This window comes from Monodelphis domestica, chromosome 2 (assembly GCF_027887165.1).
Source record: "Monodelphis domestica isolate mMonDom1 chromosome 2, mMonDom1.pri, whole genome shotgun sequence".
Taxonomy (NCBI): domain Eukaryota; kingdom Metazoa; phylum Chordata; class Mammalia; order Didelphimorphia; family Didelphidae; genus Monodelphis; species Monodelphis domestica.
Genome location: NC_077228.1, coordinates 466,779,857 through 466,797,785, shown reverse-complemented (window position 1 = coordinate 466,797,785; position 17,929 = coordinate 466,779,857). Strand labels below are relative to the sequence as shown.

At 33.4% G+C, this 17,929-nt stretch overlaps 1 protein-coding gene across 5 annotated transcripts in view; it reads right to left on the bottom strand.

Moving 5' to 3' along the window:
- Nucleotides 1–2,911: 2,911 nt before the first annotated feature.
- SLC35A3 (solute carrier family 35 member A3) overlaps nucleotides 2,912–17,929 on the bottom strand; it is a 59,318-nt gene continuing 44,300 nt past the window's right edge. For 4 of the 5 annotated variants that reach the window (XM_007485020.2, XM_056819126.1, XM_001372074.4 and 1 more), the window contains 2 exons: nucleotides 15,224–15,357; nucleotides 2,912–7,079 (listed from right to left, as the gene is read on the bottom strand). In XM_007485020.2, coding sequence (XP_007485082.1) covers nucleotides 6,989–7,079; nucleotides 15,224–15,357 — 225 coding nt within the window. In that variant the 3' untranslated portion in view covers nucleotides 2,912–6,988. Of the gene's footprint in view, nucleotides 7,080–15,223; nucleotides 15,358–17,929 lie in introns of those variants that run through there. The other variant, XM_007485021.3, reaches the window with a different exon arrangement.

Below are 17,929 nucleotides of genomic sequence, written 5' to 3'. Positions count from 1 at the left end.
CTCCAACATATTTCAGCAGCAAGAAATGCACAGAGAAATTCCATTTAAAATCACCCTAGACAATATAAACTACTTAGGAATCTATCTCCTGAGATAAACACAGGAACTATATGAACACAACTACAAAACGTTCTCCACACAATTAAAACTAGATCTAAACAACTGGAAAAACATCAACTGCTCATGGGTAGGACAAGCTAACATAAAAAAAAAAAAAGACAATCCTACCCAAAGTAATTTACTTATTTAGTGCCATACCCATTGAACTACCAAAAAACTTTTTTACTGAATTAGAAAAAAACCATAACACAGTTCATTTAGAAGAACAAAAGATCAAGAATATCCAGGGAAATAATGAAAAAAAAATGTGAAGAAAGGAGGCCTTCCAGTCTCAGATCTCAAACTATACTATAAAGCAGTGGTCATCAAAACAATTTGGTACTGGCTAAGAGACAGAAAGGAGGATCTGTGGAACATACTTGGGGTAAGTGACCTCAACAAGACAGTCTATGACAAGCCCAAAGATCCCAGCTTTTGGGACAAAAATACACTATTTGATAAAAACTGCTGGGAAAATTGGAAGACAGTGTGAGAGAGATTAGGTTTTGATCAACATCTTACACCCTACACTAAGATAAACTCAGAATGGGTGAATGACTTGAACATAAAGAAGGAAAATATAAGTAAATTAGGTGAACACAGAATAGTATACATGTCAGACCTTTGTTAAAGGAAAGATTTTAAAGCCAAGCAAGACTTAGAAAAAAAATCACAAAATGTAAAAGAAATAATTTTGATTACATCAAATTAATTTTTTTTGTACAAATAAAACCAATGTAACCAAAATTAGAAGGGCAGTAACAAATTGGAAAACAATTTTCATAACAAAAATCTCTGACAAAGGTCTAACTACTCAAATTTACAAAGAGCTAAATCAATTGTACAAAAAAATCAAGTCATTTTCCAATTGATAAATGGGCAAGGGACATGAATAGGCAATTTTAGGTCAAAGAGATCAAAACTATTAATAAGCACATGAAAAAGTATTCTAAATCTCTTATATTAAATCAGAGACATGCAAATCAAAACAACTCTGAGATATCACCTCACATCTAGCAGATAGCTGGCTAACATGATAGCAATGGAAAGTAATGAATGCTGGAGGAGATGTGACAAAGTCAGGACATTAATGCATTGCTGGTGGAGTTGTGAATTGATCTAACCATTCTGGAGGGAAATTTGGAACTATGCCCAAAGGGCACTAAAAGACTGTCTGCCTTTTGACCCAGCCATAGCACTACTGGGTTTGTACCCCAAAGAGATGATAAGGAAAAATACATGTACAAAAATATTCACAGCTGCGCTATTTGTGGTGGCAAAAAATTGGAAAATGAGGGGATGCCCTTCAATTGGGAAATGGCTGAACAAATTGTGGTATATGTTGGTAATGGAATACTATTGTGCTCAAAGGAATAAAGTGGAGGAATTCCATGGGAACTGGAACAACCTTCAGGAAGTGATGCAGAGCAAAAAGAGTTGAACCAGGAGGATATTGTACACAGAGACCGATATACACTGTGGTACTATCAAATGTTATGGACTTCTCCATTAGTGGCAATGCAGTGATCCTGAAAAACCCAGAGGGATCTATGATAAAAAACACTATCCACATTCAGAGGAAAAATTGTGGAAGTAAAAATACTGAAGAAAAACAACTGCTTGATTACATGGGTCGAGGAGGATATGGTTGGGGATATAGACCCCAAATGAACATCCTAGTGCAAACACAAACAGCATGGAAATAGGTTCTGATCAAGGACACATGTAATAAATACCCAGTGGAATTGCACATCAGCTATGGGACAGGCAGGGGGAGGGGAGGGAGGAATAGGATATTATTTCTGTAACCAAGGAATAATGTTTGAAATTGACCAAATTAAAAAAAAGAAGCAAATAGCAAAAAATAAAAAAAATAAAATTTAAAACTACTAATAAATGATAATAGACTTGATCTGTGCTATTCTAATTAAGGGGCAACGTTTAAGTATATGGACATAATGGGAAAAAAATACGTAGAGAATCTGAATTGGGAGATTAAGGCCTATTTCAGTGTGCTTTTTTCATCTCTGTAATGCCTTACCAGTGCTGGAATTCTATTTCAGTTTGTTTTTAAAGGCTATATTAAAGACTGGTATAATAATGCAGATACCATTTTCTAGTGAGTGTTTCATTGAAGAACAGTGTGGCTGCAAGTTAATTCATATTATATTTGCATTTACAAATATGCATTAAAGATTCTAGAATAATGGTGAATAATGGTACACTTTAAAGTTTTAAAATGCTATTTAAAAACAAGGAAAAAGCAAATCCTAATATTTTGTAGTTAGTATTTTTATCAGAGGGGGAAAAAAATCTAATGGGCACAGCTAGTTAGTTTAGGGGATTAAGATCCAGGCCTAGAGACAGGAGCTCCTGGGTTCAAATTTGGCCTCAGAAACTTCCTAGTTGTGTTATTCTGGGCAAGTCACTTGAACATCATTGCCTAGCCCTTATTGTTCTTTTGCTTTGTAATCAATACTCTGTATTGATTTTAAAACAGAAATTATAGGTTTAAAATCAATTAAAAAAAAGCTAAGCATATGAAATATTTTTATAACTTAAGTTGGCTCAGATTATATCAATTTTACAAATGGTGACATAAATCCTGTGAACTTATTATCAATAAATCATAAGCTTATTTTACATTTAAGTACTTAATAAATGCTTCTTAATCTGTACCTACATGAAATCAATTATAAGCATATAGAAAGAAATTCACAGTAACTTAAGTGGAAACTAGAGCAGATGAGGCAAGAATAGATTTTTATGTAAACTGATGGTAACAATGACTGGAGTAACGGATAACTAATAATTTATCACCATTAAAAAAGGAGAAATTTAATTCACATTCAGGATTATAGATATATGTAAACAGGGTCACAATTAATTCCAGTAATAACACTATGTCTAGATTCCAATAAAACTCATTAAGCAGTAGGTGATAATTATATATTGAAAAAATTAGAAATATTTATCAATCAAAAACATGACATAACAAAAAGATTGTACAATTTTTAAAAATTTTCATAAAGTTTAAATATATAAAATTACATATCGTTCATCAAACCAAAAGGTATCTAAGCAAATAAAACATGGAGCCACAACAAAAGATTCAAATCATAAAGGACAAAAATTGCAGTAAAATATTATTTAATAACAAGGAGCTATAACAGGAATCTGATTTGTACTCCATTTAAAAAATTTTAATCTGATTGGCACTCCAGTTTATATGCTTGACAATGAGTAATAGTATTCACTTTATTTATATATTGATTATTACTTATATGCACAGCACACTTAATTTTTTGTATCATAAAACAGATTTGATGAACACATGTAGATACAGAATTTTTTAAAACTGAGAAATAACTATTTAAAAGTTCCTGACATTGCCATCATGTCTCCATAATTGTGAAATACAGCAACAACCTCCAGAAAAATTCAGGTATTTGGTAAGCAAGGCACATAGGACCTTAATTTGTAAAAGGTGCTTCTTTTGGTCCTATATTTATTACTAAATAATGCTACATTTTGGAGATTTTTAAGGTGACTTACAAACAGCATAAACAATTTCTAGAAGGCTTTTCTATTGAAAAGCACACATTCATGATGTATAATAAATACTGTCATGACAATGAAAATTTAAATTAAAAGATGATATAAGGACAAAAATAAACTATTTTTCAAAAATAATGCTACACTGGAAGCATATATAATAACATTTTTAAAGTCTAGAAAACTACTTTGCTGAAAAGTTTTCAGTTCTTAAAGGTAAAAAGAATCATATCCAAAACTAACTACAGCTAAATTTCTGAAATCTGTAGGGGTAGTCTTTTGATTTACAGTTCTTTCTTCCAATGTTTTTGTCCAGATCCTAAGCTGACTTTCAAGTTTTGCCCCATCAAGAATAACTAGAAATGCAAACTATTGCTCATTCCAATTTGTGATAGATTTTAGTACTCCTAAATAATTTGATATATTACTGTACTGTTGGTAAATTCATTCTTTATATTTTAAGTTTTTTCATCTAGTTTTAAACTGGACACAATAAACTCAATTTATTATAGTGCTAACTATTGGCACATTCTGCCCCAAATGGCAATTTTTTAGTAAATAAAATGGCTTATTTTTAGTAAATAAAGTAGTTAAAGAGATGAAAAAAAATCTGAATTTTTAAAAATACTGGAATTTTTAGGTGCCCAAACCCTATATTTGTAATGAGATAATTTTTTTTAATTACAAGGTTAATAGATAAGATTTTTTTAAGGTAAAATTATTAACTGATTTAAAAAAAACAATGTTTGTAAAAGCCAATTATCGATCCTTCTCAAATTTTGCATTCTACTATATTTCCCTGTGAATACAACCTATAAATTATACTCTAAAATATGTAGGAACAAACATTTTCTTAACTACTAGAAATGTAAAATATAAATTCTCTGTCCATAGAATAGTTACTTTGAAAATATATGGTCTTTGATCATAGAATATTAAAACTAGAAAGAACCCTCTAGCCTAACATTCTTATCTAACAAGCATCAAAACTGATGTCTAGAGAGGTGATTTGCTCAAGGTCAGAATGAATTAGTAGCACAAGTGTACTAGAACTTAGGTCTCCTCACTTTTTCTGCTATACTACAATGGTCTGAATAACAGTATTTCCTTATTTCCTGAAAATAGACTGTTTTGATATACTTGCTTTGAATACTTCAATAATTTTAAGTTTTTAGTTAGAGGGAACATGCCATCACATGAACCACATCCTAATACTTTATTAATATTACTTTTCAAAGCATTAAAATAAGAGCCAGGCCACATAATGTCAACTAGCTAAGAAAGAATGCTGCATTACTATTTAGATACCTAGTCAATATTTGAGAAATAAACTCATTCCTGGAATATTGTGCATTACATTTGCTATGTAATTAAAGGATTTTAATTTCAGTTAGGTCAGAATTTTGTTGCACACTAAGAACACACTCCAAATTATTAATAATTTAACTCTCAGGGGAAGTTAGTAAAAGGTATATGTGCCTAGGAATTCTGTATGACAAGGGTCAATTTGCAATATCTACTATGATTCCAAGTGTTTTATAACTGAATACATTAATAAGAAATTGAAACCTTGATCAGAAGAGGTAGGAGTAAATTTTTGATTTATGGACACAGTAGAATAATAAATATTTTTAAGGAAATCTGACAGCAGGTTGACTCAGAATTAGTCCTAAAACAATAAGAATATCTTACTTTTAAGCACAGAACTTTTAAATTAGATTTAAATTAGATTTTAAATTAGATTTACCCCAGAATGGATGACTGTTGAATTGAATTTTGAGTAATTTATGCAAAATTTTAAAATAATACAGTAAAATTTTATATGCTGTTTTAAAGTACATTATACAGAGATCAAACTGGAATATTAACTCAACATGATAATTTTGGAAAGTTTTTACCTTATCACTTGACATTATCTCAACCCCATTAAAAATTATTAAATGACTTATAACATAAAGGATTCCACTTTTATGTTCCTTAGAACATACAATATAAATGGTGTTATTTTAAAATGGTTGTATAGTTATATACACAAATAAATATATACACATACAGACACCAATTTTAAGTGTTTGTATATATGTATAAATATGTGTGCACATACACACACACACAACCATGTATGTAAACATAAAAAGAAATAGTTGCTCTGTCCAAGCAGTTCCATGCAATGCTTGGAGTCTTATAAAAAATAGTATCCCCTTCAGCTAGGTACATAGGGCACTTATGTATATGGTGGGCTTAACAAAGTTTTGTTTAGGAATACTGAATTTAAACTTATACCATTTCAAATGATATAACAGCCATCCAAAATAGTTCTAGAAGTCATTTTCATATCAACTTATATTCAAACTAAAAATATCTTTACTGTTACAGCTTTAAAGAAGCTCTTATAATGAGTAAAACATCCATTTAAAAACTCTGTAATAAAGTAGAATATATACATGATAGTCCATAATGACTCCAAATAGAGTGGATATAGGCAATGATATATTTTTATGAACCATTACATATTTTAAGTATTTACTTCATCTTAAGTTACATTTAATAACTTTAAAAGGGACTGAATCACACACAAACAAAATTTAAAGTAATATTAAAGATCTAATTATTAAAAAAATAAAAAGAAACCCATATTAAAACTCTACCTCTAGCTTGTATTTGGTTATATATATCACCACACAGAGAATATTATATATAAATTTTCCTCTTCTGATAATAAATCAGACCCATAATAGTATCAATTTTATAGAGCTTAACAAATAACAGAATTCAAACTTGTTTAGTAATCCCTTTATAAATATAAAAATCTTGGATATATGAAAAAATTTTTCAAATCATACTTCAATTTCTTCACAGCTTGAATAAGAAATAGTGAATTATGATCTTTCTTACAGAATGATGAATTATATTCAGTGTAATCTATCTACACACAAATTAAAAACATTTACTAAGATTAAATAGATTTCATTTGCAAAAATTGATATCTGACAAATGTTTTCATGTGCTCTTGCAAAGAGTGCATAGGACATTTCTGCAGCAATCAAAATTGTAAAAATCTTTTTCATTAACTTCAGAGTTCAAGTTGTAAACATTCTTAATTTTAGTTGTTTCTTTCGAGTTTTTACTTTTGGATGCACTGGATATTTCACTTCCACCTATAACAAACTTCTTATGGTTCCAAAACCTTTGTAACTTCAAATCATTTAAACAATCATGATAAGACTCAGTTTGATGATCTCTCACAGAAATTATGCTGACATCCTCCACGTACAAATGATGTTTGAAGATCTTAATATATGAACAATCCTGAGAATCAAGTTTCAAAAAATAACTAGGCCTTAGTAGGATTTCCTGAAGGTTTGGGATCATAGCCATATAGGAAAGTAGCTGCTATTACAAGGATGGCTCCAAGGAAAAAGACACTAAATAAGAAAGAAAAGAAACAAGAAAAAAATAGTTATATAAATAACAATTTCCCCCATATTTTTTCAATAAAAAAGAACCATATTATTTAGCATTTTCCTCCAATAGAAAAGCATTAAAAAAGTACTTCATGGGGGAAGCTAGCTGGCTCAAATGGACAGAGCCAGCCCTAGAAATAGGATGTTCTTGGTTCATATCGGGCTTCAGATACTTCTTAGTTGCGTGATCCTGGGCAAGTCACTGAACCCCCATTGCCCACCTCTTATTGCTTTTCTGCCTTAGAATCAATATACAACATTGTTTCTAAAACAGAAGGTAAGGGTTTAAAAGAAATTATGTCAACATTTGACCATAAAAAAAAGAATACTTTATGAAATCTCTACTTTTTATTGTTTAAAAATAGGAAGAGGGAAAAAATTATAGAATATATATATATACATATATGTTTGCTTTAGGAGTAAAAAGCATTCATTTGTGAGTCATGGTAGATACTGGCATAAGACTATCCACTATGGAATACCTGCATCAAAAAACAGTGCTGTGTTCTATGAGCAAAGCAGAATTGCATAAGCTTGAAAAAACGGTGAGATGTACAAAATCTCCATCCCAAATGTTCATATGGGCTTTTTGTGCCTGACTTGTGGTAGAGCTTTCCAAGCTCATATTGGTCTGATGAGCCACAGTTGGGCACACTGCATGTTGACCTCAACATCATGATATCATTTTGGTCCTCTAAGTACCAATGACAACAACCAACTTAGAACCATGCCAACAAATAAGAGGCATATAATAAATGTTGAGTGGACTAAGTTTGGAGAAAAAGAAAGGGAAGATAAATAGAATAGGAAGGTCAAGGCTTTATTTGTAGGAAGGATTTTGGTCAGCAAATTGGAAAGAGCCAGTGGAGAAAAAGAGCCTGAAGATACAAGTGAAGGAGAGGCTAGACAGTTTAGTGGATAGAGAGCAAGGCTTAGAGACAGAAGGTCCTGGGTTCACATCTGGATTCAGACACTTCCTACCTCTATGACCATGGACAAATCACTTAACCCCAATTGTCTAGGCCTAACCTCTCTTCTGCCTTGGAAGGAATACTTAATATTGATTCTAAAACAAAAGATAGGCATTTTTAAAAAAAGAGACATGTGAGAGAATGGGTCTTGGGGCATAGTTCTTCTTGAGGCAGAAAGAGGGGAAGAGGATAAAGGGAATTATTACAGTGTATTATTCCTCTCATGCCTGGAGCACTCTCTGCTCTAACAGCATGAGAGCTCCCTATCTTCCTTTAAGTCCTATCTAAAATCACATTTTCTAAAGAAAGCCTTTCCTAACCTCTCAATTCCAGTGTTTTCCTTCTTTTATTTCCTTCTTTTAGTTTCTCTGTTGTCTTCCCTATTAGATTATAAGCTCCTTAGGGCAAGGGCTGTTTTTCACCTCTTTTTGTATTCCTATAGTAAGCAGGCCCTTACTAAATTTCTATCGAATTGAAGGGAGAAACTTTGAGGAATAAAAATACCTTTTTAAAGAGGAGATAAAAGGTAATATGGTTGAGTAGTTTGAGGAATGGGAGTAGAAGGGAACTAAGGGAGTTCATCATGTATGGTTTCAACTTTCTCAGTGAAATATGAGGTTAAGTGATCTGTTGGTAGATGTAGAGAGTAGGACTGAAACTGAAAATGGAGTGAAGAGAAGAGAAGACAAAGTTTGGAACAGTCTGTGGGGAATGAGACAGGGTATCAATAAGGACTAAGATCAAGGACTGACTGAGGTAATGCAACAAATTTCTGGTAGATGAGGTATGCTGAGTTTCAAGATATTCCTCAAGATTGCTTGGCAGTCCTAAAGCAAGCATGAAACTGGATAATAGGGGCTTACACTGAGGTGAGGATTCATTCATCAGGAATGAAGAAGGCCAGTGGACAAAGGACTCTAAGACAGCAGCAAGTGAAAAATTAAAATAGGCAGACTATGTAGTCAAGGTTGGAAATGGAGGTGACTGTAGACAGAAAGAATATGATTGACTGGGAGATTAGAGGAAGAATGTGGTACTAGAATAGGCTGCATATGAATAGAAAAATAGAAAAGGTAGAAGATCAGAAGGCTAAATTTGGAAAATGAAATTTAGAATTCTAGATCTGGGAAGTGATACAATTTTGAAAGATAGTTTTAAAAGTTTTATCAATGTGGATGATGATAGTAGCATATAAGGAGACAAAGACCATGAGCCATTTAAAAAAATTGAATCCAACAAATATTTTTATTAAGGGCATGTTAAATAGCTAGACACTGGGAATAAAAAAGCAAAAAAAAAACTGTTCAGAACACCAAAGAGCTGAATTGACATTCTATATTAAGAAGATATTTACGAAAGTCCCTGAGAAAGTTAAGAGATTAACCTGGAAACCAATAAATAATGTGATGTACATGAGTTGCATGGACCTTAAAAGACTAAAGACCACTGAGAATGATCTGAAGAGGGAAGAAAGCAAACTATCCAGCATTCTTCCTGGCCCTGAGATAGAAGAAATGAGTGAAAAGTAGTTACCATGGGAGATTTGAAAAAGATTGTATAATTAAAAAACTATTACCCTAAAAAAGAACTATATTTCCCTGGAGTCCACTGACTTCCTGCCATTACATAATTCCTGTAGACAGGGAATAAATTGAGTGGGGGGTCCAACTTTCTTGCTCTTTTGGCTTGATGTAAGCAAGCATGGTGGTGGTAAGCAAGATTTAAAGATTTTGAACAGGCTAAATAGCCATGGTACATGGTTTTTAATTTTGTATCTCTTTTATTCCTTTATTTCTAATGATCATTAATAAATCTCTTTAAATATAATATTTTTATTATTTAGATTAATTTTAACTTTTACATTGATGGCAACCACTAGTTGGGGAAGAACTTCTCAATTTTTTTTAAGATAGTCTAAATAAATTTGTTTAAAACCACGTTTCTCCTGCCAAGGCTTTTCACCCGCCTTCCCCACCCCTCCACCCCCTAGAACCACGAGAGAACTCTGAACTCTCTACCAGAGCTGCTGCCATGTTCCTGCTGGGTTGTTTGTTGCTTGGCTTTTGTTTTTATTCCCTATTTTTTGCCCGTCACTCTCCTTACTGGCCTGGCTGCTTTAGTTTGAAGGACTTAGCCTGGGACTCTTGGCTGAGAAGAGATAAGCTGCTTCTCTCCCATCTGCTTGAGCCCATGTTCCTCCTTCCTCGATGCTGCCTCTGGCATTGCTGCTACTGATCTCTTGATCCTCTGGCCCCAGCCCCAGCCCCAGCCCAACTGGTAGCTGCTGCTTGTATCTTCAGAACTCACAAACTTGGAGTCACTCTTCAGGCAGCTGGTAAAAATTGGGGTGTGCTTTCCTTAGGCAATTATTAGCCTCCTAACTCCTTGTCCATGTAGCAGGGGACCTCAGGGGGGAAGGAGAAGGAAGTTACTCTTCCAAACAGGAAGTAAAACTGCAAGCATTGGGCATTCATTGAAAGAGTAGTGCATTACCTATCTCAAACAGCTCCCAGTTTTAGGATGTATTTTCTTTCTACCATTCCTTGGTGTACTGATCCTTTCAATTATCTTGCCTGAGATTCAGGGAAGAAATTCATTACCCTACAACCCTTTGCCATTTGGGCCTGCCCAGTCTCTAAGCTTCATCCAGTTTGGGATTCCTCAAAACCATGGTCTCCCTCACTATGGGTGATCCCAGAGCTCTGACAAAAGGAATCTGAATGGACAGAGAAGGAACTGGAGGTGAAGATTTTAAGCCTTTTCAGACTCCATTGTTTTATAAAAGTCTCTGTATTGTATTGTATTTTGCTGATTGTTTTGTTTACAATTTAATTTAGTTGGTTTTAAGTTCATATATTAATTTGATCAATACAATTTTGTTAAACTGTATCATTTTTATCTACTGTGTTTTAACTTTTAGATATATTAGATTACCTTTCCCCTATAGCTATACTGAACAAAATATTGTATAAGCCCATAAAAAAAGTCTTTTTTCCCCCTCCCATTCTGACTTTATTAATTGTCACATAGATGATGGATGGGCTCTGTCAAACTTGTTAACAACCTTTGGAAAATTTAATGAGCCAAATCTCAAACTGATTTTAAGGGGTCTTCAGACATGATTTTTAGATTTTTTTATTCAATAACTGACTGATCATTTTGCCTGTCTTTGAGTTAAAGGGTCCATTTTAGTAGCTGAAGTGAAGTGCAATTATATTCCCACCTCTGCATTTGTAAAAATGTAAATGGATAGGACATAACAGTCTCATACCAGAGGAGCTGAGAAATTGTTCCTAGAGCATGGTACCCCTGGATGGCTCCCAAGAGGAAGCATCTCCCTATCTCTTCAGCTTACTCTACACTTCCACCAGAATGACCTAGATTCTTAGTGACATTTTTAGACCCAACATCAACAGTACAGAGGTTTGTTTTTTTTCTAGACTCCTCTGCCACATTTTTGAAATGATGGCAGTAATAGAATTAAATATATATATATATATATATATATATATATATCCCGGCCAAGGATGAAAGACTGCTACAGCTGAAAAACTTGTGACAAGTATCCATTAGCTTTAAATTTCATACAGCAGACCCATGTGAATCCCAAGAATAGAGGGTTTGTTTGCTATTGTCATCAAATTGGCTATTATAACTTTGGGGATTTTGATACTTCTTGAATGTGCATTACCTATTATATTATTGTTCTTTATAAAAAGCTGTTACTTTGTGAAAATCATTTGCACTCAGATGGTGGATCATGGCCAAGTCTGAAAGGGAAATGGATCTCATTTTTGGTGAGAAACCTTTGTATTATACCTTTCCTAGGCTGACATAGCGTGTCAATGATGGTAAGATATATATTTTTGATTTTTAAAACTTTTTTTATCATTGTTTTTCCTGGCATGTGCAATATACTATTTGAGTTTTATTTTTTCTCTCCTTTTTTGTATTTGAAGCATGTCACCAGTATTGAGATTTTCTTAACTTTTTTGATTTTGTGACAATAAAAATTTAAAATACATTTGCCCTAATGTCAATGCATACCCAAAAAGCATTAGACTATAAAAATGATGCCATTGATTGTTTAAAAAAAATTATGGTACTTTGCTTAATGATTCTGTCTGATTCCAGGAGAAGGAAATACAAAAAAAGCCATTGCACAGTGCCAAAGAAGCACAAAACTACTTGTATAGTGCCAATCGAGCACAAGGTCAGAGACCAAACCAATCCTAAGTGGACTGATGGCATTCTGCACTCAAGGACTTGATCATGTGTGAGATTTGAGGTTGAGGATATTTAACATGTATTAAATGGAGGACTTCCTTGTAACACACACTCTATATCAAGTATATAACATCGATTATTCTGACTCAATTTTGGCTCCCATTTGCTACTATAAATCTAGTCCCTATTCTGTCTTTCGTAGTGTGGCCAACTTTCTATAGTCCTGGCTACCAATTGGGTAAGTGTATAATTGCTTAAATCACTTTAATTGGGCCTTGATTCAAAGACCTGCTATAGGTTTATTTTCCTTTACTTGGAATTTTTACACATAAGACTTTGATAGTCTATATTTCATGCAGAAGTTATCTTTTCTCTTTTATTTGGATATTTTTTATGTTTTTGATTTCTCTTGCCAATTGATTCATATACCTCATAACTTAGCCATGCATCCCTACGTGATCCCTTTGTTTTTCAACACCCTCTTCAGGGGGCAATGTATTATTATTCTAAAATGCAAAGTTTAAATTCTTTTTGAGAGCAATTTTAGGATAACAAACATGCTACCTCTCTGAATCCAGAAAGTGAACTGTTTGGAAAAGGCACCATGAAGATACTTGCACAGACAACACACTGCACTAGAAGATCCAGAGTGAACTTGGGATGTAGTGATTTGAAGTGTGTGGGGTTGAATGGATTTGTTTTTGTACGTATACTCTTATGCCAAAGAGGACTGCCCCCTAACTGGCTTTTTGTCAATGTGCCTAGCAATCATGGATTTGATCTTTTCCCTTTTATCCCCAAATTATTGTAATTTAAAAATTGATTATGTTAAATGATCAAATTGGAGAGACTAGCCCCCCTCAATTGATCATCGGGGGGAATGTATAATTGAAAATCTGTTACCCTAAAAAAGAACTACATTTCCCAGGAGCCTAATGACTTCCTGTCATCACGTACTTCCTGTAGACAGGGAATAAATTGAATGGGCAGTCCTACCTTCTTGCTTTTTTGGCTTCATGTAAGTGAGCATGGTGGTGGTAAGCAAGATTTTGAACAGGCTAATTAGCCATGAGCCCATGGTTTTTATTTTGTATCCTATTTATTCTTTTATTTCTAATGATCATTAATAAATCTCTTAAAATATTATGTTTTTATTATTTGAGATTAATTTTAATTTTTACAAGATATAATGTCCTCAAGAGTTTGAGGACCCTAGACTACCAAGAGAGTGAGAGGGAAAGAGAAAGATAAAAGGGAGAAATACTCCCTTCCCAGGAATATTTCATCCCCAGTCTTAATCTCATAGGGGCAACTACAAATGAAACTAAGCAATTAAAATTTTGTTAAGAATATTAGGAACATCAAGATTTAGGTTCTTGGGTTCACATGTGTCAAGTGGTGATTTAGAGGTCATCCCAAATGCCATAAGCACATCAGGACAGAAGCTATAATAAGAGTGTGTTTTATTCACTTCCTAATTTCATGCAAATAAACAAAAGAAAGTCTTTAAAGTGAAAATAATCAGGCAGCTAAGTGAATAGAGATCCAGGCCTAAAGACAAGAGGTCCTGGGTTCAAATATGACCTCAGATACATCTCACTGTGTGACCATGGGCAAGTCACTTAATCTCAACTGACTAGCCCTTACTACTCTTCTGCCTTAGAACTCAATAATTAGTATCAATTCTAAGAAAGAAGGTAAAGAAGATATGGGTTAAAAAAAAGATGAAAATAACTGCAGAAAGATCCAACAGAGCTGAGTGTGGTAGCTGAAGTCTTTTTCATGAACAGCCCTATCCTCCAGACCACCTATCCTGCTTTCCTCCTCTTTGATTCCAGTTACCATTACACTAACCCCACCAAATACCAATGACAGACAGTTAAGCCCAAGAGCCTTAGAAAAAGTAGTATTTCCAGGCCTCCATACTGTTTTCAGCTCTGTCTTCATAGATATGGTATAGGGGAGAACTTTTGAGTGAACTCATTCCTACTTGGTAATTGCTATGAAAATATTTCAACCCTTATTTCTTCAACAGCCAGAAGGTAATAAAGATCCAGAAAATTCTCAGCACCAAAGTCCTTGGTATTATCAAATGTAGGGTAGTTTTATCAATGGAAACAATACTAAAGAAGATACACTACACTCTGCTTTGCTACTGTACTCTAAGAACTCTGGGCCTTTCCATTTAACTTGTAATTGAAACCTTCAAAATATATGATTAACTCTCCTAATTAGAATGTGAGTTTTTAGAAAACAGCACTATCTTAGTTTTTTAATTTGTATCCCCAACATTTATTATGGTGCCTTGTACATATTAATTTTGTAAAAAAAAAAGTTTTTTCATTGATTTTATTCATTTACTCCTGGGTTCAGATGTTTTTGGAACAGCCTGGGAATAGAATGAGACTAGAAACTACAAACAGACTTAGAATTCTGATTGTGTTTCTAGTTTAAAAAAAAAAATATATATATATATATACACATACACACATACACATGCAGTATGTTATATAATAAATGAATTCAAAGCTCTAAAATTAATCGTCTAACACAGCACATTTGAACCATAGGATTTCCCTACTAGTTTGTTTTAGGGTACTGTTTCAGTGAGGTTAATAGATGAATATAAGGTATATGAGACTGGACAAATAAGGCAACCTCATAAAGGTTAGATTTTGGCTGATATTATTTTGTGAAGTGATTCTACTCAAATTATTCCCCTTTTTTCATCTATAGTACATTCCACCTTGTACTTTAGGACCTATACTTGCTCTAACAAATTAGTTCCCATGTGTACTCAAAGCTTTTCAACCAGCAGCCTAGCATCTGATATTACTTTACTGAAAGAGTAAATATGTTTAATTTACTAGTAAGGCATATCTAAATATTTTTAAATGATTCACTTACCTAGTTGGAACAAAATCTTGCAGCCAAAAATAGGATATTAGTGTTGATAATATTATAGATAAAGATGTTGCAAATCCTTTTAAAATATTATCTGCATACTTAATAACAGCAGCTATGACAAGGCCTCCAAGTGCCTGCAAAAGATCAAAAAAGGATTACTTTGGGGGACAAAGACAAATCATATCACTCGTGCAGAGAACTACAAAATAAGAGAATGCTCTCAGCTCATGTAAGTTAACAACTTCACTGCAGTACATTCCTTTTTAATGTGACATAAATTTTAGGATTGATAATTACCAGATTCTAAATTCTATAACAGAGTATTACAATTTAAAAAACTCTTTAGAAACAATAAAATTTCAACTAATAGACAACTTATTTCAACCAGTATCTGATACAACTGGCCTAAATTTTTTTCAATAAATACATGAAAAGTTTATATAGAGGAACATTACTTACTATAGGGAGTACAAAATAGATGGAGAGGTGACTTTGGAGTGTGGAAAACTCTGAACCCTGATCCTGTCTCAAATATTTACTAACCAAGTAATCCTGGGCAAGTCACTTAATCTCTCACTTTTCTTATGTATATAGTTTTTGTATCTTCATCTGTAAAATGGAGATCATAATAGCACCTAACTCACAGATTACCTCAAGATTAAATAAGATAATACATATGAAAGCTTTGCAAACAAACTTTGAAGAACTACATAAATATTTGCTGGTATTATTATTATTATTATTATTATTATTATTATTATTATTATTATAATGACAAGAGTCCTGGTTATAGACACTAAAGAAATGTCTTCTCCTCTGACTCTACTAAAAATGCACACTCCAAGCACCCTATGATCTTCTAATTACCTTATCAATACCATACACTCAGTCCTTACATTGTTGGACACTGTGACAAACTATCTTCTTGAAATTCTTCTCTATTTAAACGTTTTCTTTTTTATATAATTAATAAACAGTGTTCCAATTGTCCCAATTTATTTTTAAGTGTATATAAATTAAAATATGTAGTAAAAAATTTCTGTTTGGAGGAAGTTCCCTTCTGAACTTGTTTTCTTTTCTATACTTTTTGTTTTATTGTTTTCTTTTTTTTACATCTCTGACACCTCTCACTAATTCTTTTTCCCTTTTAAAATCCCTCCAATGTGACAAAAAAAAAAGTATAAACAAGGGGTCAACTAGGTGGTTCATTGGATTGAGAACCAGGCCTACAGATAGGAAGTCCTGGGTTTAAATCTGACCTCAGATACTTCCTGGACAAGTCACTTAACCCCCAGTGGCTAGCCCTTACCACTCTTCTGCCTTGGAACCAATATACAATATTGTATAATCAAGTATAATCAAGAAAACATATCAACACATTAGCCATGTATAAAAATGTGTGTCTCATTCTTCACTTCTAGGACATCACTTCTTTACCAAAATGCAAGAGGCATGCTTTGACATTTGGTTTTCTAAAGTCATGACTAATTTTTCTCTATTAGCTTAAATAAATGTCCTTTCTTGATTCTCTTCCTACCTCTATGACTGATTCTTTTTTGTGTTTCCATTCTCTCCTCCTTTATAAAAGGTTTTCCCATTTAAAGCCTTCTCTTCTGTTTTGATATGACAGAACCCCAGAGTCGTCATAGACTAAAGGCACTAGCCTTTTATAAAAGGTGCATAACTTTATTTAACTTTAATATCAAATGCAACTGCCACCAAAAAAAAAGGCACCCCTCTGCCCAGCAGTCCAATGTGAATGCTTCCTCCCTCTTATAAACCTTAAAATTTTTAACATTCATAAGTCTGTGAAATTTCCTCTCTCACTATTCTAATTTCTCTTAGAAAATTGAATATCATGTATATCTATAGTTAGAAGTGCATTTAGGATTACAAATTGATTATGTTAAATGATCAATGGGGAGACTGGTCTCCCAATGATCATCAGGGGGTATTGTAAACCTTAAAATTTCACAGACTTATGAATGTTAAAAATTTTACTCCACATTGAGGAATCCTCCAATTCCCTACTTGAAATAATTCCCTACCAGATAGTGAGAACTCTACTTAAATGTGAAAACTCCTTGCTATGGGAGTATCCCTACTCCACCCCTACTTAAGACTGCTTTAGGGCAGAAAACTCCTTACAAAACAATGAAAGTACTTGAAAACCATACTTATAAAGGAAAGGAGTTCTTTGAGCCATGCCTGTTATTGGAATTGATACAATGAGATGCTAGGTGCCTATAAAGGTGGGGCAACTTGTAAACTACTTAGACCTAAAAGGTGAAAACTTACTCAGAGGTTTTTCTCTTAATGAAATTAGTCGACACAGCAGCATTTTTTTCTGACTTACTAAAGAGATTAATCTACTCAGCTGTGAATTCAAAATGGGCAGTCTTTTGGAAAACATCTACAGTGATTAGTAGATGGAAGAACTTAGAGGAGGTGACATAGGAGATTTTGCCCTTAAAAATAAGAGCTCAGAGAAGAGCTGGAGGTCATTCTGAAACATTCAGATTGAGGAGGACTCATTCTGAAACATTCAGATTGAGGAAGGACTGATTCTGAAACATTCAGATGGAGGAGGAGCTGGTGAAAGCAGCTGAGATGACGCTGGCCTGGTGTCACTAGAATCCTTGCTTAGGCAGACCTTGTGGTGAGTGTTAAAAGACTGACTGACTGATCTCTCTCTTAAGACTCAGG